This window comes from Arvicola amphibius, chromosome 7 (assembly GCF_903992535.2).
Source record: "Arvicola amphibius chromosome 7, mArvAmp1.2, whole genome shotgun sequence".
In the NCBI taxonomy this organism is placed as follows: Eukaryota; Metazoa; Chordata; class Mammalia; order Rodentia; family Cricetidae; genus Arvicola; species Arvicola amphibius.
In genome coordinates, this window is record NC_052053.1 from 23,219,669 (window position 1) to 23,244,725 (window position 25,057).

Here is a 25,057-nt window from a genome sequence, read left to right on the forward strand (position 1 = left end):
GCCACCGTCTCCATACCCAGCCGGGTTCTCCATCTTTCCCACCTGTTGTGTGATACGTGCGGCTCAAACGAGCCTTCTACTATATAAATCTTCTTCTATGTATTCTTCTAGGGCGCCCAGTTATTATATGCACAAAATCACGTATACCAGGTAGCATTAGTAGTGAGGCATGCCAGTCACAATTAGGTGATGGCAGAACAGCCACACTGGGGGTAGGCATGGCTAACTCAGCATAGGGGCCAGCAGTTTCCATTAAGGTTCCAAACTGGTCCTGAGGAGGAGCACGGTGCCTGCATATCTGGGGCTCTGCAGCGACAGGTAGATTTGACCTACCCATGTCATTCACTCTGCAGACTGAATACAAATACCCGTGCCATCATAAGGAACCTGAGCTTCCTCAGAGTTGACATCTGTAGACAAACTGGGAAGGGTCTAACTACGGTAACAAGAGAAGGGTCGAAGATAGGAGAGCAACTCAGAGCCCTCGGTTACATGCGTTGCTCAGATGTAGCACTAGGGGGTGGCTTGTCCTTCTCAGAGGCCAACTCTTAGCAAAGCTCCTTGAAGTGAATTCTTGGCATCAGCAATGTGCTTTGTAGCATGCATGCTAGTAAGGCAGAGGAAGCCACTTTATCCACGGGGTCGGCCAGGCTACCCGGGTACGTCACCTGTCACAATGCCAGAACGGCAGAGTGGCATATTCCTACTGCTCTCTTCAGTTCGCGCACCAGCAAAACCTTCCTCCTTCCTTGTCAGTTAGGAGACACTGAGCCGGGCAGAGGGTTAATCACAGGGGCCGTGTAATGAGCGGTCGTGAAGCTGTTGGTGTGCACAACGCAGGTGTAACATGGCGTGAGTGTGGGTAGAGATGTGGTCACTGCTTCAAAATGAAGGAAGAAGCTATGGGGCAGTGATGCCCTGTTCCCTTGCATTAAAGATGGCAGCTATTATTCCAATACGTTTTATGTACAGGCTACGAAAACAAACTACAGCAGCAGACAAGCCACCGCGAACCTTCTACCACTGTAATGCAAACCTCCTGGCGTTAAGGAGACTACCGTGTCTGTGGTATGGCATGGGTGTCAGCCTCCTGCCCTGCCTGCCTCATTGATTGTACTTACCCGTCATGTTTACTTCTGAGAAGCAGTCATGACGGCAGAGGGGGAAGCCTGGGATAGCAATGAGCCTCAAGGGCCACAGGTGCTCTAACAGTGAACCCAATCCCCACCTACGGTTCCTAAAGCAGCTAGGGCCCCCCAGGTACCTGCCAATGCCCCTGGCGGGCTGCACAGAACAGAGGGGGGACCCCTCTCCTGTTGGCCCGAGACACAGCAGCTCCATGCTCCAGCAGCAGCTCGCAGGCCTCCAGCTTTCCTCTCCCGGCAGCCGCAGTCAGGGCTAGGGGAAAGGGTGGGGGGAGCCGTCAGTAGGTGCAGAGCCAGGGCCTCACAGGCCTCGACTTACCACTGCCTGGGTGCGTGCTCTCTCCTCCTGAACCTGGGCAGTCTATGTATGTATGGTATCTGTGATCATCAGAGCACAGGGGCACTATGCTAATGTCTGGGCCGGGGTCTCTGGAAACAGGCAAGTTGTGCTGCCTGCCCCTCCGTGCTTGTTCCTGGAAGCCAAGACGTGAGGAGGACTGAGCAGCTCTAGGGTGAGATCAAACAGGGACAAAACTGAGGCTGTATGCAATGGACAGTCTCAGGTGAGCCTCAGTGGAGGGCACTGAGGTCAGCCATATGTGAGCTGTCCCACGTGGGTCTCCAGCTCAAGTCACACTATGCTCCTAGAGCTATGAGGGCAAAGAACCTCAGTTGGCCCCAGCACGCTCTGCTTATACCACAGATTTAGAGAGTTTGGGGCTTGTTTTCTTCAAAAAGAGTCTATGGGAACATAGTATATTGCAGACTAGTGTTATACTCGAATCTGGTCTCTAAGCCTTAATTCAGAGTCCATTCAAGGAAACATAATTACAGAGGGGCTGGAGAGACGGCTCAGTGGTAAAGGGCACTTCCTGCTCTTCCAGGAGACCTGAGTTCAGTTCCCAGCACCTACATTACGCTGTTTACAAACACTGTCACCCTAGATCCAGAGGATGCAATGCCCTTTCCTGGCCTCCATGGTCCCACACATTCCTGTGGTGTACACACACACACACAGTATCCATCCTATCATTCCTGCCCTCCTGGAATGTAAACACCTCTTTGACAAGTCGGATTTGATGTTATCAAACAAAAAGTAAGGTGCTAGGGTGGGTGTCAGCTTTATCACAGACTGGTGTTGTTATACAGTGGCGGGGCACACCACCCATGAAAAAGAAAACTCGCATGACTGACCTACGTCCTGGCTTTGCCATAGGAACTATGTCCAAGAAAGGACAACTGGATGATGGTGACAACCCAGGCCAAGAGAATGGCTTCTCAGTGGGACAAAGGGTTCTAAGTCACGCAGGATAGATGCTCCCCAGGAGGGAGCAACCTGATGTCGGGAGGAAGGAGAAGCCACACATGGCTGTGGTACCATTCTCACGCCTTCCTGGAAAACCCTGTTTCTAAATATATCCTCAATTTCCAGCTTCCAGGAGAGAGCAGTATTCCTAGGAACTAGTGAAAGAGGCCGGCTTCTCAGGCTACAAGGGGGGAAACAGAAGCAACCCTTCACAAAAGAGCAAGTCAATACCAGTGAGCATACAAGAAGTGCCCATGCTCCTCAGCCACTGAAGGAACTGAGAAACGGTGGACTGAGGGATGCCGCTCTTCATTGGTGGGAACGACGGCAGGAGACAGGGGTGGGTATGGTTAAAAGGCCGTGTGTTCGGTTCCCGGAAGCTCAGATCCGAAATAGCCACAAAGAAACTGTATTAATTCAATCACGACTTGGCCTATTAGCTTTAACTTTTTATTGGCTAACTTTTACATCTTAATTTAACCCATCTCCATTAATCTGTGCATCACCACGAGGCTGCTTTCCAACACATGCCTGCCTGCACCGATCCCTTCAGACACCTCGCATACAACTGACGCTTGCTCCTCCTGGGGCCCTCTATACACACTATGCCACCAGGGTTGACTCCTAAGCCTCCGCCCTCTGTTCACAACCACTCCAGCTTCCCCTAAACGTGGCTCTGGTGACCGAGGTTAACCAAGAGACAGACATGTGCACACACATGCGCACACACACTACAGACCAGAGAGCCGGGCCTGACAGCAGCTGACATCCTCACCTGAGTTCTTCTCCCAGTCGGGTTTAAAATCAAGGAGTCATGCAGGAACTGTGGGAGGGAGCAGATTTACTAGGAAGAACTCGTCTGGGAGCCTAGCATCTGAAGCACAGGGAGACACGAGGAAAACACAGCCCCCATCCTTCCAGAAAGGCAAGTCAGCTCTCACTGTTGTTTCTGGTCATGAGCCCCTGAGACATGTAAGTGGACCTCACAGCCAGGGCTCTGGCTCTCCTTCAGCAGCCTCCCCAGCAGTTGGGGAGGTGGGGAGCACTACAGGCCTGGCCCGGGCAGACCACTCTTGCTCCTTGTTAAGTTCCTCTCTCTCAGTGACACACACCTGGTACCTTCTCAGGAAGTAGGTCAGCACATTTTTTTTTTCCAGGAAAATGTGTTCAAGGGGCACTGTTCTGACTGACCTCAAGTCTCTTGGCTGTTTTTGCAGCAGACGGCACAGAAGGAGCGAGTGAGGGGATCAGACGAGGTAGCAGATTAGCAGCTGACACCGGCCTTTTTGGGCCTGACCACGAGCACTCCTGGGCTAGCATCTGGTGGCTGTCAAGGTGTCCAAACCAGAGGCAACTGTGCTCTGCTACAAAGTACAGCACCTCCTAACAGCTTGTCTTGGCCTCTGTGGTAGAATGCTGCTCCGGAAGGGAGGACCGACCCCTTCCGTTCTCCAAGGAGGTGATGTAGAGCTAGCCTCAGTCCCTGTGAAGAGTCCGTGCCGACACCGAGGCAGGAATTACAGGCTCTAGCAGGAGCAGAGAAACCAGCACACAGAGCCTCCAAGGACTCGGAGATCTGAGGGATCCAGAATGGAGTGGAGACACTCCAGAATGCCTCAGGATGAGATAGAGCGCGCTGTCCTACAGTTTCCTCAAGTGGCCAGAACAGACTTATGTCAAGAGCCCTACGGTTCATCAGATGTTTAACTTGAATCTCATTGTTTAAATACATCTTAATTATCAAAAAACTGAGTAATACAGTACCCTCCACCACATATATCTGTTATAACTAGATTTTAAAACCCTGAGGCCACTGAAGCTCACTGATATGGGAGACAAGAGAAATCTACCTGTGGTTGTTTGAAGTGTCCCAATAGACTCATAGATTTGAATGCTTCATCACTAGAGAGTGGCAGTATTGGAAAGGATTGGGTGTGGCCTTGTTCAGGAAGTATGCCACAGGAAGTGGGCTTTGAAATTTTCAAAAGCCCAAGTTAGACCCGGTGGCGCTCTCTTCTCCTGCTGCCTGTGCCTCTGAATGTAAAACTCTAGGCTACCTGACTATATCTGCCTGTGTGTAGCCACGCTTCCTACCACCATGACTAATCGCTGAAACTGCAAACCAACCCAGAGAAAATGCTTTCTTTTATAAGAGTTACTGGGGTCATGGAATCCCTTCATAGCAACAGATCACTGACTAAGACAAAACCAAAGGGCATCTACAGAATGCTTCTTTAGAATTTCCTACTTCTGGGGGGGGGGGGGGGGCACGTCCCTAAGGAGGAGAAGACATCCAAACTTACCCCCAATAGTCTGTTCCTGCCACAATAATGGTGGTGGGACAGTTGAGATGGTGACAGATGAGAGATGGGGGCCTAGGGTACTCTGCACTGTGGAAGAGCAGAATATGCCACACCCAGATCCAGAAAAGCTCTATTGATTATTTTGAGAAACTCAGATACCCGAAGAAGCTCTGCGTACAAATGAGCGTGGGAAACTGACATCCCTATGGGAATTTTCCCTTGACAGGCATCCCCTCTGTCCAGGGAGGGCCAGACAGAATCTCCGGAGAAACAGTCATGCAAACCTCACCCTTGCTTGCCTTGCCCATGTTGTCTGTGCAGAAGGCTGAGTTAGAAGCCGGCATCTCAACGGCCTCTGTGAGTTGTGAGCCCTCTCCTTTGTACACTTTGTACACTCTGGTATACTCTGCTCCTGTTACCACATCTTTTGTTAGAAGGGTCTGTCCCTACCTTGGGGGTTATGAATGATATAAACATTGTATCGTTATCATCACCCGTAATTTACATCATCTGAACTGATCTGAGCAGGATCCCTGCAAGTGGGTCATGAATCACCCTGGTGCTAGCAACAGTGCTATGCTTTTCCTTCACTCGGGGACCTTCCTCCTCCTGCCGGGGCTGTCCTCAACTAAGAAGAAAGGAATCAAAAGGCACACAGAGGCACAGGACTCCATGGAAAGAAGGGAGCCCAGCCTTGCGCTGGATGAGACCAGCATGGTCTACCTTCTAAACACTGCCTTCCTTCATTTTGTGAGGAAGCTTCATCCCTGTGACAAATGGGACCTTTAAATCAGGATTTCTGTTGCAGCTGCTACTGATGTCTTTCAATGGGAACACATCAGACAGCCCTGAGCTAAAAATAGAACCTGTGTGTTTTGCCAGGCGGCTTGCAAAGAAGCCGGAAGTTGGAGCAGCTGACAAGCTGACAAGCGTGCCCTGCCAGGCCTGGTGACAGGGTTCAACTCCACCCTCCTTCCCCACAGGCCGATCTGCGGTGTGCTTGCTGCTCGGGTTCTTCTGTGGGGGATTAGGAACCTGTCAGCACAGGTCTACTTTACTCAGGCTCAGCCCGCATCAGGTTCTCCACAGGAATTCTAAGGAGGCACTGCTGAGGACAGACAAAAGGACCTGGTTCTCCTCTTCCATGCAGAATGAGTATTTTTAGCCTCATCCCACAAACTCCCCCAGCGAGGACACATCTCAAATTTCAGCAGCCACAAGGACATCAGGACACCATATTCCCATATTCGGAAGCATGGAGGGATATAGCAAACAAACTCAGAACAAGCCATGCTCAGGAATTCCAACCATCCTGCTGAGAAAGCCAACCTCAGCACCAGCTCTAATGAGGGTCAGCGAACTTGGCTTGACCAGATAAAAGGGGTGGAGGCCGGGGTGTAAAAGACACAGAACCAAGGTGGGAGAGGGGGCATTGATTCATTGTCTTTGGTCAACAAAATACAAAGACGTATGAAAGGGATGATCCCCTCCCCTTTGTGTGAGCACGCAGCACCAAAGCCAGTTGGACACGAGCACTTTTACTTGGCAAACCCTTAACAAGGTATTGTCTGTGTAATTAAATTGTGGAAAAGGCACATACCCTACCCTGACAATCCTGAATAATTCACCCTAGCATGAGGAGACTCGGCATGGCAGATGTTCATCTGAGGACAAACCTGACTGACACTCAACCATCTGAGCTTCCTGAAATATCACTGAGAAACACTTCTTTACACCACAAAATAGTTCATTTGGCGGAATTTTTTTTTACATATTGAAGTTCTCCAGGCAAAGATTTGATATGAGAGAGAGAGAGAGAGAGAGAGAGAGAGAGAGAGAGAGAGAGAGAGAGAGAGAACACAAACGCTTAATTGTCAACTTGCTGGGAACAAAGTCATTTCATCAATAGGGCTGTACATAAAATGTTATAACAGATCTGTCACCCAAACACACAAGGGTGTGTTACTGCAGTGGTTCAGGGTGGCTCAGTTTTAGAATCAAACCAGGGACTCTCATTCCTCTCATTTGATGCTTACACCTGACTTGGAGACTTGGGAGAGAGGTGACAGAGACCATGCCTCCATACCAGACAACTATCTTTCATATATCACATATGGAAAATCCAAACTGACCTTCGTGGCCAACCATGAGCTCTTAAGCAAGGGCATCCGCTATACCCACTTCCTCTAGCTCCATGGTCCCCATCTGCAGAACAGCTCAGTTTTGTTTATATGGGTGTGTTCATCTGTGCAATTTATTTCCAGGTTACACTGGCCTTTCCCATTTTTATAAAAATTCAAAAGAAAATGGAAGTACCAATGGTAAAAGTCAGCAGTAGGGTTCTTGAAAGGTGACCAGGTTCCACCCCAAAATAGACAACAGTGAAATGGGACTAGTACGCCTCAACCAACTTGGAAAAGTGGTGGTGTGCATGTGTGCACACACACCATAGCTCAAATCTCCCACTCCACTTACAGAGGAGAAAACTTGGCTCACCTTAGGAAGAGCAAATCAAGCATCTTTAGCAGCTTTGGCAATGGGAGCCAATTTCTTACAATAACCAAATTCCTTTGTAAGAGTTCACCAATAAAAATAGCAGGGACTCAAAACAAAAGACTTGGCACTTGACATAAAGTATCTTAGCCAGACCTAACTATGATGAGACATGCTGGGACACTCCCTTTCAAAATTATTTCAAAGTTAGGGAAGGACAGCCTGCAGAGGCAGCTAACATCCCATATTCTCAAAGTCCCGGGCGAAGGGCCTCTGAGGAAGCAGCCAAGGCAGTATACAACAGCTTCCTGGAGAGCAGTTAAGGGCCCGGAAGAACAAGGTATTAAAGATACAAGGGGGAGGAGGGGGGAGCAGGAGCCATGCCCATACCACACCAGGAAGTAATATACTCAGCAGCTGGCAGGCCTAACACACTCACACACATGCAGATGCGCAAGCGTGTGCGCGAGCACACACAAGCACAATTCACTCAGCCGTGAATCCAATAAGGCTGGCAGGACAGGACAATCACCAAACAAAATCACATCGCTGGCTCCTTGCCTTGCCCCTACCCACCAAGTATTCCTCCCAAATAAATCTATAAAATGAATATCCCATGTCTTAAAGGGGTAAGGCTTTCTTTTCTTTCATTCTTCTCACTTGGAGCCCACACAAGGAACCCTTGATTAGACCAACACCCTCCACTCCTCTGCTCAGCAGCGTGGGCAGGTATGTAACCGACAGCACCAGGGGCATCACCTCTACTCCTCCAGAAACTCCCCGGGATAGCGCTAGACCAGATGTCACACGGGAGCAAGAAGCAGGCATGCCAGCCCTTGGGCAGCTGCCAGTGTGTGGACCACAGCATCTCCTCGAAGAATGGCTCAACAGCCCCGTGGACAGAGCTGTAAAATGCCGTAAATGAGATCTGTGGGGAACAAGTCTGCTCTCAGGGAACAGGCTAGAAAATGGGGGCCCATTTCTATCTATTCCACATCCAGAGGTAAGCTGCAGACCCACACTGGACAGAAGCCTAGAGTTTGGAAACATGGTGTGTCGATTCCCACAGCACAGCATTAGGTCACCAGTTAAGTGTCCCTGGTCATTTTGGCTTGGGCTGATTCACATCAACCACCACCATGGAAACAGTAACTCATTTCAACCGGGACTTTGTGGGAGCCAGAGCTGACTTGTCACGGCTGTGGAATGCTGAGACAGATAACCCAGGCATCTGATGGGCTCGTGCCATGTTTCGGGCTACCCAGAAACTGTGGGACCATCACTGCCTGACAGTCTGTGGGTGTCACAGAGTGGCAGCCTCAAGGGCGGTGCGGTTTCTGCTAACAGGCCACACTCCTTATTCTCCACGGAAGAGGAGGAGGGGAAGAAAGAGGAGAAAGGGAAGGGGGAGGCAGTAGCTCAGAGCTATTTCAACTACACAACTTGCTTTGAAGGGCTTGAGTCTGAACCCTGGACAGATAAGCACAGCCGGATGAAAAGGGAGGTTTTCTTAAGTGAAGCTCTCTGCTCCCCAGATCAGCAGGCACCGAAGAGTTTTCTAAAACCTCTGGGTTCACTGCAGGGCCCAGACTAAACACAGCTGTAGATGCACGGCAGACTGTGTGATAAAGTTCCTGCCCTTCTAACCCAGCTCCTTCATGATGCTGTGTGTGGGCCATCGGCAGTGAGATGTTCCAGTGTGAAGGGCCCAGAGCCTCCTCCGGACGACCCCACCCTGTGAGGTCTCTCCCCGAGAGAGCAGTCATTCCTTCAGACAACCAGTAGGGGCCATGAGGCCCACACCTGGACCCTGTGAAGAAGGTACAGGGAGCCTGCAGGAGTCTGTCCTGATAAGACAGCAGAGAACTACTTTGCAGAGGAGCTGGTGCCCGCCTGAGCATCTCCCTACTGTGACAGTCGACACCGCACACCTAAGAGGGTGGAGATATTGCATAGAGAACAGTGCACCCTTCAGACAGGTGGGTGAGCCTGAAACAGACATGGGAACCACTTTTATAAACCCGCCAACATCTTAAAGCCAAGGTGTTTATAACTAAATCTACACCGAACAGACTTGTAAATAGATACTCAGGCTCCAGGAGAAATAATGAGTGTATTCTCCACACAAAGCACCCAGTTGTTCCTCTACCTTCCCACACCCTACACGGAGTCACACCGGGATCCTGGCCTATGCTGTAGCCAACATAGGGATGTTCTGAGCACAAAGCACTATTGAGAACACTCCGGAATGAGGACCAAATGAACCACTGACCAAGCAACCACTTTCACTGCTGAGAATTCCTACAGGGATGAGGACCAAACAACAGGTGGAGAACCCCGCCCCCCAACACACCCCCCCCCCACATGCTGAGGAACAGCTGGGAGCGACTGCTTAAGAGGAAGCTTGGTGACGAAGGCTGTGACTTGGCTGTTGTCATCAAAGGAGGAAACTAAGTCGGAATGCTGCTTTTTACCCCATTCATGCCTCACTCCCACACTTGGCCAAATCAAAACCCAGCCCTCAGCTTCCAGACAGCACAGGTATCTGCTGATGCTCTCATCTACATCACACCGTACAAGGTTGCACAGCTGTGGAAGGCAGGAAGATTTGGGGCAGACAGCAGTTATCAGGGATGGAGGAAATGTCAGCAATGGTGCAGCCATGGTTTTATCGGCACACAGTTCCTAGACAGCTGCAGTGGCTCCCTAAGCATGACAGACAGCTGGCGTTGCCTTTTCTTACTGTGAATGTTAAATTTTAAAACTATCTCAAGCCGGGCGGTGGTGGCGCACGCCTTTAATCCCAGCACTCGGGAGGCAGAGGCAGGCGGATCTCTGTGAGTTCGAGGCCAGCCTGGTCTACAAGAGCTAGGTCCAGGACAGGCTCTAAAAAAGCTGCAGAGAAACCCTGTCTCGAAAAACAAAAAAAAAAAAAAAAAAAAAAACTCAATAAAACTCTTGGCGGTTGGGCACGGTGGAGCCCACCTATAACCCTAACTCTTAGAAGGGTGAGGCAGTAAGACTGCTGCCAGCTAGAGGCTAATTTGGTCTTCGTAGTCTAGTCTAAGGCAGTCAAGCAACAAGAACAGGTCAGTCCCTTTCCCTGACTGCTTCCCTGCCACCCACCACCCCAACCAACCTCTACTTGGAGTCTGAGCCCAGAGTTCCAATCAGAACTTTAGCTAACCTACCAACTACTGGGCCCTGGGAGAAGAACCGTGCTGAGCCTGACCCCAAACCCCACTTAAGAGACTCCCACAGCCAGTGTGTTAGGCACAAATTCCCACCCCTAGCTGGGAAGGTGTTTGCAATTGATAACTGCCGGTGGAGAGAAAACCAGTTTCTTCAGAGGTAGCACTGGGTATACCAACCTGCACTCCAGGGCAGGTCTCGTGCTCAGGAGCAGTTGGCCCACACAAAAGGGATTCCATGGGTGTGTATATGGACGCGCTTTTTTTTTTTTTTAAAGAAAGAAAGAACATGAAGTTGGGTGAGGGAGGGTTCTGGAAAAGGATAGGGGAGGAGGATATGATCAAGATATTATATGAAATTCTTAAAAAAATGTAAACAGAAGGAAGCGCTCAAATCAAAACCTCTTGGCTGACTGAATTCACCCAAATCCTTACTAATGATGCTAAGAACTGCTTTCTAGATCACGAAGTCTGAAGATGGCACATAAGGCCTTGTAAGAGAAGGGCTGAACAAGTCTATGGCTTTTCACCAGACTCATCTACAGCAGCAAGGAGATAAATCCTATCAACAACCTCTTGGAAGTGGGCGAGTCCCTGATGGGAGCACAGCTCAAGCCAATACCTAGGATTATGGGGAGGGAGAGCCTGAAGCAGAGAACCCAGCCCTGCTGAGCTTACACTTCCGATTCGCACAAACTGTGAGATAATAAATGTGTACTGTTTTTGGTTTTTTTTTTTTTTTTAAGTGCGAAGTCTTTAATTTCTCAAGTGTCTCTTCAGACATCAACCAACTGGCAGGATCTCAACAGGGAGGAGATAGACATTCAGGACTGATCCATTCCATCTGGAGTCCTACACTTTCTCTGCAATCCATGCCATGCCTCGCTCTGCCTGCAGTCCACAGCGAGAGATACAAAGCCAGCTGACAGTGGCTTCCCAGAGTGAGCCATGTGACTCTGAAGGGCAGGCCTGCATGCCCACCAGGAAAATCTCTGAGGCTTCTCCCAAGTGTGAGCTAGCTAATAAACTCTCCACACCACCATCTGCTTTGTTAGCAAAGAACTTAAAAGCAGTAGGAACAGATCTGTGTAGGAGAAATGGCAAACGTATGCATCCTGGACACATCCAGGAAACACAGGTTAAGCATCTTGGTTACATCTGTTGAATGGGAAATCTCAAAGCAGCAGTATCTCCATTAATCTGAACATCAATCTTCCCACTAAGTCCCGCAGCCCCACCTCCTCTGGCCAATGGAAAGGGACTTTGGGACAGTATTCACTATTTTATACAGGGCTATGAGACCTGACTTCTATCCTCATTCCACAAGACAGAGGGGGGCGTACTTCCCTACTGAGCCACCTCCGATTCCCTTGACAACGGACCACAGCCTAGCTCCCCTGGCAGGCATCAAAGGAAGATCAGTTAGGTCGGACACGTGCAAACTCAATGCCCCAGAGTAAGGCATTACCACTGGGTGTTCCTCAAGTGCGTGGTAATTGCTGCTCTAACTCAAAATGCTTCCCTTTTATTGTTTCCCCAGAAGTTTTATTACTCATTTGGCAAGTTTAGGCGCCAAAATGCCTCGTGACAAAATAAAGACAGGACTACATGCATCGCCAGTCATTCCTAAAACAATCAGGCCACAGCAGGGGCTGAGACATCACGCAAGCTGCCCCTGACTACAAACAGTGGAAGCATAATTACCTGTTTCTCCCCACAATGTGTCGGTGCCATTGACTTCGATTTCATGTTCTTCTGCCATTCCCAGCAAACACTGGACTACCTGTCAGACGTGGCAAGGTGATTTAATGAGCTCGTGGAGCAATAGGTGCTTATTATAGCCCATCTATCAAAGGAGAGAGTGTCGGTTTTTAACCATTATTATCTTGTGCTGCACAAGTAGAGAAAATAGAATGAAAACCATTTCCAAACATAATTCGTATGCTAGTCACACTTTCACTTGGAGAATTAAAAAAAAATAATAAAACAATCTCAGTGAATTTCGGCAACTCTGCTCAGGATTACCAGGTACTTGGAATTCTAATGAATTCCAACATGACCCAAATATGCCAGCATAATCAACAGAGGGCCCAGCAGATCACAGAAAGTGCAGCTTCTGCATAAATCACCATTAGTGCATTCTTTACGAGGAAGAAAAACAAGGTGATATAGACTTGTTACAGTAAAAAGTTTTTTTTTTTTTTTTTAGTATTATCCAAATGATTTTCTACTGACAGCACTGTCTCTCTTTCTTCTGGGCGTCTTCCCACTGGAGAGCAGAGCAGGTTACAAGTTGGAGGCAGGAAAGCTTGCTCTTGGGGAGAGATGAAGTACCTGTGCCCTGGACCGGAGCCAGCATTCTCCTGAATGACAGGAGAGTGCGACAAAGCCATTTTCCAGGCTCCCAATCTGTATTGTTTGTGGTCTGCTGACTGGGTCTCCTGCTAATCCCCAGAAGCTGTGGGTGCTCCTTGAATGGCAGGCGGAAATCACAGACCTTGAAATGGAATGATTATGTCTGGGTGTACAGTCTGTCACGAACTTGGTACAACCACAACACTCACAAGGATGGGACAGGAGCAATGTGGGCCAGAGGAGGAAGGAAGAGAGATGGCCTCTAGAAGCTAGAAAACCCAGAAAAGGCTGACTCCTGGAGCCTTGAGGGAAGCTGGCTCTTCCTCACCTTAAAAGTTAGATATCTGACCTGAGGAGCGTTAAGATTAAGTGTGTGCTGTGTTTTAGTCGCTGAGAGTCTGGTCATTTGCTGTGATGACATTAGGAAATTAATGTCCTCTTTGGGACTTCTAAGGAATCTTGCTTCTCTGCTTGAAATGAGCATTGGTTGTGCTGAGGTAGTTTCTGTTCAGTGTTCTCCAGGCTGATTTCTATGTGGTGGACCCGAGTTAGGAAAAGGATTGCATCCAAACACGGGGAGTGTGTGTCATGTGGGGGTGTGCACGTGCTCACAGGCCTCCTAGGGATGACATGCCCCTCATTCAGACAGTGGGAGGAGGCGGCAGAACATGGTGTCCCACGCTTGTTATTCCTGCACTGGGGAGGGAGAGGCAGGAAAAGCGGTGGTTACAGAGACTAGGCTATGTGAGGTCTTGTTTTTAAAAACCAAGACAAATAGAATAGGAAAATATCTACATTTTTCAGATATGTATACAGTATTTAACTACAACTTACGCATGCCAGATATTAGCCAGCCAGCAATGCATGCTTATCTGTATATCTGCCATCGCGTCTAAGTGCCAAATACCAGCCAGCCAGCTTGGCATTCAAATTTTAGTCATCTGGAGGAAAGAATATCACCAAACACTGGCACCTTCCGCTGCTTAAAGACAACAAAGAGTGAGAAAAACAGGACAAAGTGCCATTACAGTCACAACCGAGAGAGAAAAACAGGCCAGCTGAAGACAAGCAATCTTCAAGCATAAAGCTAGTGACATCCATCAGAGAGAAATGCTGCGTTGGATCTCCCCTTTGTTGTGGGAAATTCGAACAATGGGCGCTCACTGGCTCTCAGTGCACCCAAGCGCCATTTTTAAAAACCCTTCACACACTCAAGCATGATTTCAGACTAGGGTTCCATGTGATTACTTTCTAAAGGTCATAAGGACAAAAGAAGGCGCCAAACAGGCTGGGTAGAAAGATAGCAAAATGGAGGGTAATGCAGGCGAGGAGAGGAAGGGAGAACGAGAGAAACAGTGAGGACCCACCAGGGCTTCTGTGTGGGAGGAGAGTGCTCTGCTCATCACATGCCCACAAGACCGTGGGCCTCACTCACAGCAAAGATACAGAACCACTGGAAGCCCTCTTCTGGCCCAGGTCAGCAGCGACTTCTTGAAACCCTGGGATCCTTTTGCTGCAGTGGCTCTCAACTTAGAGGGTCATGACCAAACAACAGACGTTGGGCTACAGCATCTTATACCTCAGGGAGCAACCCTACAGCCCCACTCACCGAGCTGTGGCCCATGCTGGCGGCTGCCGTCAGTGCCTGCTGGAGGGCTTGGCTCTTCCTTAGCGTGCCAGGCTGGGGAGGACCTGTTGACCACTCGCAATTCAGGAGGTACTGGAGAATGTCACTGTGGCCCCGCAGTGCACTGTGAACGAGTGCACACTGACCCTTCTTATCCAAGTGGTCTACCTGGGGAGCAGGGGCAGGGCAAAGGCAAAGGTGAGCATCCCCTATATGATGAGAGAATGAATGTCCTGAAGGTTATAAGCAAACTTAGGCTGTTGCAAAAGAACAAAGGCTCACATTCCATCCTGTCTTTTTGAACAGCACCAAACCTTTGACTCCCTTCACTGTGGTAAGAACACTCACCCAGGCCTCGGGCTCCCTTTACAGGACTAGCAACCACAAGACAGTCTCCTCATGCATACATCTCTCAACAGACCGCACAGAGCTCACAGACAGAACCCTCAAAGTCCTGTGCTTCCCAACGGGGTACTTAGATGAATTCATTTCAGGCTGCTCTGAGACCTTCGGTCACTGAACCAGGGAGCCACAGAAAGGCAAGGCTCTAGAGAACACAGATCTAAAGGCAGGAGGACAGAGGGAGAACAGGTAGGGACATGACCTGGGACATACCGGCTCATAAAGGAAAGCCGCAGAGCTGGGAGATGCCAGCTCGTCAGAAGAAACCTGAGTGCTGCACGCCTCCTAAAGGCCTGATGGGGGGCAGGTACCCCCAGCATTCCTTACCTAAATGGGGGCGTCCTAGGACCCAGCTCTGACATGTTTGCAAAACTAGGGACACGCTGCCTCATTACTCGGAGACTCCGCAAGAGCCCCCAACATGACAGTGAGCCTCTTCCTGCAAGGTTTCAGATGTGACAGCAGAGACACCACTGGCCTCAGAAGAAAGCTAAGAGACAGCTGACATCCAGAAATTGAGGCATGTGACACGCAGCAGTTAGGTATGCACCCCAAAACTGGAGCTGAGGTTCAGATGTCCCAAATGCTGGACTTTTAAGAAAAGCAAGCAAACAAATAAAACAAAACAAAGAAACATTTCTGTATTTACTATAAGCCTAACGTAACAGGTAAAAGACAATTAGCAGCACTTTACCCATTGCTTCTCAACAGGCTCATTTGCCTGTGAAAGGCGTATATGCACACAGTAAGCTAAAGAGGGCTCTGCCAAGCTCAGCACCCATCTCACTTCAGCTAGGAGCCTCGGAGTTCCATCCTAACGCCTCAAGTAGCAGGCAGTTATCCCACGGTAGCAGCAAAAGGCTGGCTGACGGCTCGCACCAGTGTCATGGCTCTGTCCCTGGCCTTCCAGACAGATGAGGCCCAACGTTCCAGGTGGGAAAGGAAATGATTTTATGCAGTTCCCACCGCTCAAGCATACAACTTCTAAGACCAGAGAACTCGTGGGATTGCCTTAAAAGAATCATAAAACAGGACAGGAGGGGGGCGCTTGGAGTGGCATGACGTAAACATTTAAAATCTTTCCAACAGGGCTGGCAAGATGGCTCAACAGGGAAAGGCACTTCCTGCCAAGTTTAATTCCCAGAACCCATACAGTAGGAGAGAACCAACTCTCTCCAGGTCATGTGCACGCACACGTGTGTACACACGTATACACACACACAAAAAAATTCTGAAAAATCTAAACAATTGTGGTGCCATATTAGATTCTAGAATAAATTCAGTGGCCATGGATCTGCCTGGTACAACAGCAAGCAGACCAAAAGTTTAGGCACATATGGCTACCTCTTCCTGGGCTCCAACCAAGATGACCCTGATTCTACAACCTCTTAACTCACTTCACCCGACAAAGCTGAAATCCTCCAAGCCTGGCCTAGTGGCCGACAAGCCTGGTAATGACAGGAAGGTATTTCCCACCCCCTCTACTGCCCTGCTGTCACCTTCCATGGCAAGAGGCAGCTGCTTACCCTTGCCCCCTTCTTGATCAGCAGACACACCAGCTTCATGTGGCCCGCGGCAGCTGCGTAGCAGAGCGCGTTCATACCATTCTCCGACATCCCATCCAGGCAGGCGCCAAATTCCAGAAGTAGTGTCACAACCTCTTCATGGCCAAGGTGAGACTGGACGCACAGGATGGGGGCGTTATTTAACACTTCTGTCCTGTAGTTCACGTTGGCGCCTCCCAAAATTAGGAGCCGGCTCACCTGTTGGACAAGATTAACATTACACATATGTTAGTCTTAACAGTATCTGCACACTCGTGCATGTGCATGTGTGTACTCACTCATGCAGATGAACGTATGTATGTATGTATGTATGTATGTATGTATGTATGTATGTATGTATGTATGCATCCTCACTGTTGGGAACTGCCCAAGTTCATCCAAATAATGGAAAATAGAACTGCACTGTGATCTGCTCCTGGGGATGTATCCACAATGACCGAAAGCAGAGTTCTGAAGAAATATGCACACCCAAGTTCATGTCAACAGCATTCACAGGGGCTGAGCCAGAAGCAACCCCAGGGTCCTCCAGCTGAGGCTGGATAGATGTGCATGCCAACAGTGGAAAGATTCAGGCTCAGAAAGGAAACATGGTGATGCTACAGCAGAGACTGATATAAAATATGCTAAATAAACAAAAAGGCAAGGGCCACATGATGATACTATTATGATACTGTAAAAGATGTACCCAAAGTATTCAAACACAGACGCAAGCTGAGCATGGCTTCCAGGCCATGGACAGAGGAAAAAGCCAGAGTGTTTAGTGGCTAAAGAGATCTACTAGATGAAAAATTCTACAGATTTACAACATTAAATCTAAACAAACTATGCTGACTTAAAATTAAACACAGGGTTTCTCTGTGTAACAGTTCTGACAGTCCTGGAATTCACTTTGTAGACCAGGCTGGCCTTAAACTTACAGAGATCCCCCTGCCTCTGCCTCCCGAGTGCTGGGATTAAAGGTGTGCACCAAAACTGCCCAGCAGATGTTAAATTTTCTATTATGGATTTTTAGTCCATCGCAAGTGAAAATAATTTTTTGACATGTATAGTTCCTTCTCCTTCCTCATGCCCTACATAACACATTTTAAAAGATGTATTTTTTACTTTATGTGTATGAATGTTTTGCCTGCATGTGTATCTGTGCTATCATGCGCATGCTTGGTGTCCACAGAGGTCAGAATACGGCATCAGATTCCCTATAACCAGAGTTATAAATGGTTATGAGCCACCACATAGGTGCTAGGAATCAAGCCACTGTATTTTGTCAGAAGAATAAGTGTTCTTAGCCTGGGGGTCCTCTCTCCAGGCCCTGGGTGGCACCTTTTTAATGTTTTCCAGTGAACGATAATATTATTGGTGTAGGAGCTACACTTTGACAAGCCACTACAGAGAAAATTCGCCATTTTAACAATGAAATAATAATCAAGGATGGAATCATTAGCAATGAGATAAAGCCAAAAGAAAACATGAATTGTCTCTCTTCTCGACAAGAATATGTTACTGCAAGAAGAGAGAAAGCAGAGAAACATCCCTGTGACCTTGGATCGTGAGCACTGCACACCAACAGACAGCATGTCCTCTGCTGCTCCCGCTGACAACTGCACACAACACCTGCCAGGTATCAAGTTTCAGATTCATACATAATAAATTCACTAAACAGATGCAAATCTCTAACTATAATCTCCTTCAAATCTCCAGATTATGAGGGAAAAAATGATGCACTTTTCACAACTATTAAGATGTCCCACGCATTTCTGCAATTGGCCCCTTTAAACAGCTTCAATCTGCATCCATCACTATCCCTGCCAAGCCCTGACAGGTCCTCTGGGCTGACTATTTGATTGAAAACCCCAGAGACCATGTCATCTATTTGACTAGAGACATGTAGGGATCATTAAAAGATATAGAAAGGAGATGGGCATGTCAAAATTCTGGGTCGTTCAGTGATGTGTCCATGGAGTAGCTGATAGAATATTTACAAACTGTAGATACAGGAGATTAATGCTACCAGAGGGGAAACCATGGTCCATGGCGGCATCTCTTTGACATGTTAGAACCCAAAATATGAAATGTTAAGGTGTCTCCATGCTGCTGAAGCTTGAACTCCACAAGACAGTGGTCCCCAGCTTTCTCTCTTACATCCTCTTCAGGGCCATGGCCTCAGTGTGGGTCCTCCGGCCCCAGGAACACTAAACAGGCCCTGCCATCACAGTCTTCCCCCTTCAGCTCCCTCTGCCTTGAATGCTTGCTCCACAGACAGCAAAGGATGTCTCTGTGAGTCTCTACTCCAACAACCGAAGGCCAAAGTGCTGTGTTCCCACCCCGCTCAAGGCACACTCCATGCCGGCAGAGACTCCGGGCCCTCTTTATCCCTCAGCATGTTCCTGTGCTCTTAGCTCACTGTGCTGGACACCGGTTCTAAAACAAGTCCACAGAGAAGAGATGCAAGAAAATCGCTCTTCCATTCCTGGAGATCACATATGCACAGGGTCTTCCCCATCACTGAGACCAGTACTTATCCACAAGGAATTGTAAGTCATACACCTGTCACGAGGAGGCCCTGCCAGGTCATCTGATCACCTGACCATCTGTCCAGCTGTTTATCCCATCAGAGGGATCATCATCATCTGAATTCAGTGACTCTCAAACCATTCTTCGGTTTCTCAGGGTTCTAGGTTCCTCTAGGAAATGGCAGCGTCACCCTGTTCTGCTCAGCATGATCTCTTTGCAAACCTGGGTCCAGGAGCATGTGTGGCCCCGTGGTGCAGATCTGATGGGATTCTTGGAGGGCACGTTCTGGGGCACAGGCGTTCTCACCCATGCACACTCCACCTGCTTCGATGAAACAGTTCCTTTTGGCTGCACTGGAATTTTACCACTTAACCCCTGCCAGTTCGTAGATCATTCTTCACCGTTCTGAACCACACAAGGCACACCTGAAGCCAGCCAGAGCTTCAAAATCTCCAGTACCTGGACCCTAGGCTGGAGACCCCGACTTTACTGTGCCTGGGGCTCTGGTGACCCAGCTCCCAAGAGAATGGGCTGTACATTCACAAGGGGACAGATGTGCCTGCAGACACACTACGGCACACTGAGAATCAGGTGTCCTTCCATCCTCTGCTCCCCAAAAGCACCCATTCCCTAGGTGGCTGTAAAGATTAAATGTCAAAAATAACAATATGGTCCCCCAAGGAGAGAGGGAGGAAAGGAATCAGAGGAAGGGAGTAAGGAGGTAAAGGAAGTAGGGAGAGGGGGGAGAGAGGAGGAAAGCGAGCGCGAGAGAGGCTGACTCAGCACTACACTCAGTATTTCAAAAGTTCCAAATCAACACCAGCAGCTACTGTCATTATCCCCCTGTGTTGTCTTCAGAGTGAGGGCCCTGGAGCTCTGGGGGGCCCATCTCCCACTCACTGCCCGGTGTGTACCCTGAGATGATCCACAGTACAAACAGCAGGATGAAGGGCCTCACAAGCCAGCCACCATCTCAAAGCTCCCAGGTGCCCGCAGCCCAGGTGGCGTCACAGTTTCCAGAGCCACAGGGAGCAGCAATGAAAACAATCCACCTGGGCACATAGGACACGCCAGGCGCTTTCCCAAGAGCTTTGGCTGCCAGTTTTCTGATTGCTGGGAGGTGGTGTTTTGTTATCTCCATTTCAGAAGTGAGGAGTGCTCAGAGTGGGTAGGGCAAAGGTAGCTCAGGACACAAAGTAGTTGCTGCCGCAGAGCAGGGTCGTAGTAGATCCTGTGTGGCCCACAGGAAGGGATGAGATGACTCGTGCATTCTTGCCCGTCTACAGGAGCTCTCTTTAGCTAACACTTGAAAGTGGCAATGCCACCTAGCAACTTAGGAAAACACACATGGGTAGGGCAGCACCGCCGACAACAGGAACCTGGAGAAGCGCCAACCAGCTCGAGCTGCGAAGCGGTACACTGGAGGCTTACAGAAGTGGGGCCATCATGTGTCCTGCTAAATTGTGACGCAGAGTCCAGCGGACGCCCTGAGCCCAGCCAAGTCCCTGCCTCTTTGCTGGTCTCTCCTTTAAGCTGAGCAAAGCATTAGCAGTCCGATGCTCTCAGTCTACATGCATGTGGGGGCTGGCACCTGCCGTATGACAACATTCCAGCAAACCAACCAGCTGGGCAGGATCCCAGTGGGCCATTCCGGGACAGGCTGTCATGAGTCTGGCCCAGGGCTAGCAATCGCCAGCACACTTCCAAAATTACCAAGCACTCATTTCTGAGCAAGTCATTTTAATTTGCCCAAAGTGGCAAACTGCAATTATTTTCAAAATGACATTCATTCCTGTATGACAACAGTTAATAGTCTCTAAAAACAGTTCCTTAATTGCATGCATAATTTTAAATTACTGTAATTTGTTCAATATTCTGTGAAAACCGTTTTCTCCCTCATCAGAGACTTACAAAGTCAAAACAGAAGATAATGGAAGGACTTAAGATTGTAGAGCCAAGTTACATAAATTTGGGGATGGTACAGAGGTAGGTAACATGGGAATTTTATAAAACAAATTAAAAATGAAGAATGCAAACTCGCCAGTACGTTAAGGAGAAAGCCGATATCCTGGAGAGTAAAGCTGTGTAGTCTGCTGTCTTGAAAACCCATGTTCAGGGGAGTATAACCTTTCCCACCTGTTCCTCTACACACTTAGAGCCAAGGGAGTTAACGTCTATGTCCATAAATCCATTAAGGTAGTGTAAACAGATACCTCCAGCTCACTCCTTTTCTTCTTTTATACTTTATCAATTTTATGGAGAAGCCAAAAGCTATACTGCTACAGACAGAAAGATGACCAACGTTATAGTAACCTAAACTTGAATATTTATAAAATCTAAGTGGAAAAAAAAATCACAACACAGCTATCTTTATATGACATCTAAATTTAGAGTCATCCACTTTTGGGAAAACTCCATCTGGAAAGCAAGCTTTTCCTGGGACAAGGGACAGCAGAGTAAACGGCTTCTCCTGCATTACGGAAATGGTTTCTTGCCTACCCACTTATGAAAACCTGCACGCAAGGCTCCGTCAGGACGAAAGCACTGAGAGTTAGGAGCCTGGAGTACAGAACGCGCACAAGGTCCCCGGGGTCCCTAGCGGCACGGTTCTTCTTCAGTGTGAAGGTCCCCAGATAAGGGGCTGAGTCAAGCTGAAGATCCACAGCGGGGAGGAGCGGGGAGCGGGGAGCCACTGGGATGCAGGCAGCATTTTTCTCATTGTAAACACTATCTGGATCCACCTGGAGACACCAGACACTGCTCTATACCAAGGTCCTACACTGGGCAGCAGGGTTCTGGGTCATCTACCCAGACTCACCCCCGTTAGGTCCTCCCTGATACCCACAATCCTTGGCATGTGATAACCTCACTCTTCAACAGGGACAGGGGAAGGCAGAACACCTCTGACCAACAGGGGAAGCTCCACAGTGCAGACTCCAGAGCCATATCCAAGGGGACAGTGAGGGAGGCAGGGAGGAGGGGCATTAAAGGGTCCAGAAGTGCTACCCATGTCTCCATTTCTGGTGCATGTGGTCCCTTTCTTGAGGTGAAGTGGATGCCAGACACCTGAAACCTGAGCCAGGCCTTGTTTCCTTTTTCACTGACAAGGACTTTGGGCTTCCTTTGGCTTTACTATGAGGGAGCAGGTGCAATTATCACTTCACAGAGACTCAGAGTGAAGACCCCGTCCACCGAGTTTGTGTAGCGGGGCTGAACACGTCTGTGTGGCTTTAACCAGGGACCTGGCCTAAGGTGTGATTTTGAGTTAAAGACTATATTATACACTCTGCAAATGGGGAAGGAAAATCTATCTGCAAAAGTACAGCAAGAAGAGCACAGCTGGAAAGCCTCTGAGAACTGCGCAAAGCTGCTCTCAGCTCCGCGTGCAGCCAACCTACTAGTCTCTCCACTGCCAGCAGTGTGTGTGTTCCTGGAACATGCAGGAAGCTTTCTGTGACCCACTGTTTTATGTCATCAATGCTTAATTTCCTATGAAAGAAATTAATGAAATGCTTAATTTCCTATGAAGAGCTGGGTTGTTATAATAATTCAGGACACTAAAGATTCTGTTTCTCTGCAAAGCTCTCTGACCTCTGATTCCCTTTGTAAATTACCTGCTGACCACATCCTCTCTGCAATGGTCACTGTGAGCTAACACAGTGGCTCTGTCTACCCTATCTCCCTCTAGAGGGAGGGCATGATGAGCATGCTGGGAAGACATCACCAGGAGCTCACTAAGTCCTTCCTGGAGCCTCGGCTGGCTAGATTGGCAGAGGAGGAATAGGCCTGGCACCCCTGCAGAAGGAGACTCACCTTCACGTTGGGAGTATAGAGATTTCTGAGCGAGGCCAGGGCAGCAGACAGCCCCTCTGTGCTGTAACCGATCCACAAGGCCTGCAGATGGCTCGAGGAGACTCCAGTCTTCTTACTGAGGCCCTGGAAACAACCAAAGACAGACACCTGTGAGTCCTTCCTCCCAGATGAGCATCAGTTTGAAAGTGAGAGGCGTGCTGTACCAACAGGACCCCTCTGCCAATAAGCACAGCTCAGGGTCAGGAAATCACAGACGTTGGCCCTGGGAACTGAGGAGAGATAAGGGAGAGAGATAAGGAGAAAGCTTCCTTCTGTTGAAGGAAGTCAGAGGATGATAAGAGACAAAGGATCTATAACTCCTAATGAAGGAAGGGGTCTAGGCAGCCAATAAAGGCTGGTAGCATTACAAATAAGAAGCAAACTCAGTGCTGTGTCTCCTGATATAGAATAGTCTCACTGAGCACTGTAATCCTGGTACTTTGCAAATGAAACAAAACCTCAAACCTGAGAAAGGCTCTAGACACACCTACACAGACAGGAAATCCAGGGGAAGAGGCACACAGCAAACCTCACTTGAGAGACAAGCAGGGTTGGAGAACCCAGGCGGCATTAAACAAACAGGCCATGGAACTCGAGTTCTTTGATTAGGAACGACACACTAGGGAATGAGTGAAGGGCCCACAGACCTGCCTAAAATCTTCACACCACAAAATTCAAGCACACCTCACCTTGAAAATGTGTGCCTTCAGGATGTGGTGGCCGAGCTCCATGGTCTGCTGGCGGTTCAGCTTGCTTTCCTGCCGAGAGAACATGAACGCCAGTAGAGCGTGTCCGTTCCTAGGACAAGAAATAGAAAGGCTCGTGACAAAAGATCCCATCCATCCCACCACACAACAGGCCCTCAGATGAGGATACCACAAGGTCCCTGTGGCCATCAACGTGAGTACACAGAACATTTGGGGAGCTCACCAGCCCTCCCTGGTTCTTTACAAAGACGGCCAATGATGTTTATTCTGCAGTCATTTGCAAGGCTTTCTTGAGGTTTCCTACCTCTGCTGAGTAAGCACCTTCATGCCTGGATCTCCAGAAACCCCTGCCTGCTCATCACCATCTCTCCCTCATCACCCCAAGTTTTGTTTAAGCCTGTCACAAAATTGCAAACTTCATGACACCAAGGGTCTTGACTAAGTCACAGCTATAATCACAATGCCCAACAAGATGCCTGTCAATAGACAAGATGTGCTTACATGAGGGAGGGTGGTACATAATCCTCACTGCCCTCTGCCTCCCCGCCCCTGTCATCATTCTGGGGCATAACTGGCAAAAGACAGACCTGGCCTAATAAGAGGAAGAGAAGAAAAGCCAGACCCCGCATAGCAATAGCTTCCAAGAAATAGAGCCTAGAAGACTAGATGGCACCCACACATTAAAAACTCACACAGATCAGCCTGCCTCTGCCTCTTGAGTACTGGGGTTAAAGGCATGTTTCCATACCCAGTTTGCAACAGGCTACAAGATCAGTAGGTTTCTACATACTAAAAACCTGCTGAAAAAGAAATTCATTCATGGTAAGAAGGTGAGAGACCTCTGCAATGAAAATTAAAAGTCACTGAAGAAAGAAGCTGAAGATACTAGAAAACTGCATCTCCTAGGTTTATAGACTGGCAATATACCATTGTTTAAATGGCCATATTATTCAAAAGTGATCTATACAGTTAACGCAATCCCTATCAAAATAACAATAATATTCTTTAATTTTTTTTAAGATTTATTTATTTTTTATGTATACAGTGTTCTGTCTGTCTGTATGCTTGCTGGCCAGAAAAGGGCACCAGATCTCATTACAGATGGCTGTGAACCACCATGTGGTTGCTGGGAATTGAACTCAGGACCTCTGGAAGAGCAGGCAGTGCTCTTAACCTCTGAGCCATCTCTCCAGCCCTGACATTCTTGATACAACTAGAAAAAGTAATTTTTAACATTCATATGGAAGCACAAAAAGCTGGAAAATCCCAATGCAATCCTGAGTAAAAAGATCAATACTGGAAGCTCAATATTTGACTGTAAAGTATACTAGAGAACCATAGTAACAAAACCAGGAAGACAATGGAATAAAAACAAGGACCACTGGAACAGACCATAGGCCCTAGAAATCAACACTTGTGACTGCAGCCACCAGATTTCTCACAAGGTAAATTCTTTAGCAAATGATGTTAGGAAAACATCCACACGTAGAAAAATGAAAGTGACGGGAATGGAGCTCACCGTGTTAGGTGAGGTAAGTCCGACTCAGAAGGACAAGTGCGTCATGTTTTCTGTCATATGTGGAGTCTAGCAGAAAACAGC

General features: G+C 48.5%; 1 protein-coding gene across 4 annotated transcripts in view; it reads right to left on the reverse strand.

The window, feature by feature from the left end:
- The window catches only part of Tanc1 (tetratricopeptide repeat, ankyrin repeat and coiled-coil containing 1), a 223,110-nt gene that overhangs the window by 11,705 nt on the left and 186,348 nt on the right, over nucleotides 1–25,057 (reverse strand). For all 4 annotated transcript variants that reach the window (XM_038336346.2, XM_038336343.2, XM_038336344.2 and 1 more), the window contains 6 exons: nucleotides 23,440–23,548; nucleotides 22,712–22,834; nucleotides 16,349–16,585; nucleotides 14,403–14,588; nucleotides 12,143–12,221; nucleotides 1,265–1,398 (listed from right to left, as the gene is read on the reverse strand). In XM_038336346.2, the coding sequence (XP_038192274.1) occupies nucleotides 1,265–1,398; nucleotides 12,143–12,221; nucleotides 14,403–14,588; nucleotides 16,349–16,585; nucleotides 22,712–22,834; nucleotides 23,440–23,548 (868 nt within the window). The remainder of the gene's footprint in view (nucleotides 1–1,264; nucleotides 1,399–12,142; nucleotides 12,222–14,402; nucleotides 14,589–16,348; nucleotides 16,586–22,711; nucleotides 22,835–23,439; nucleotides 23,549–25,057) is intronic.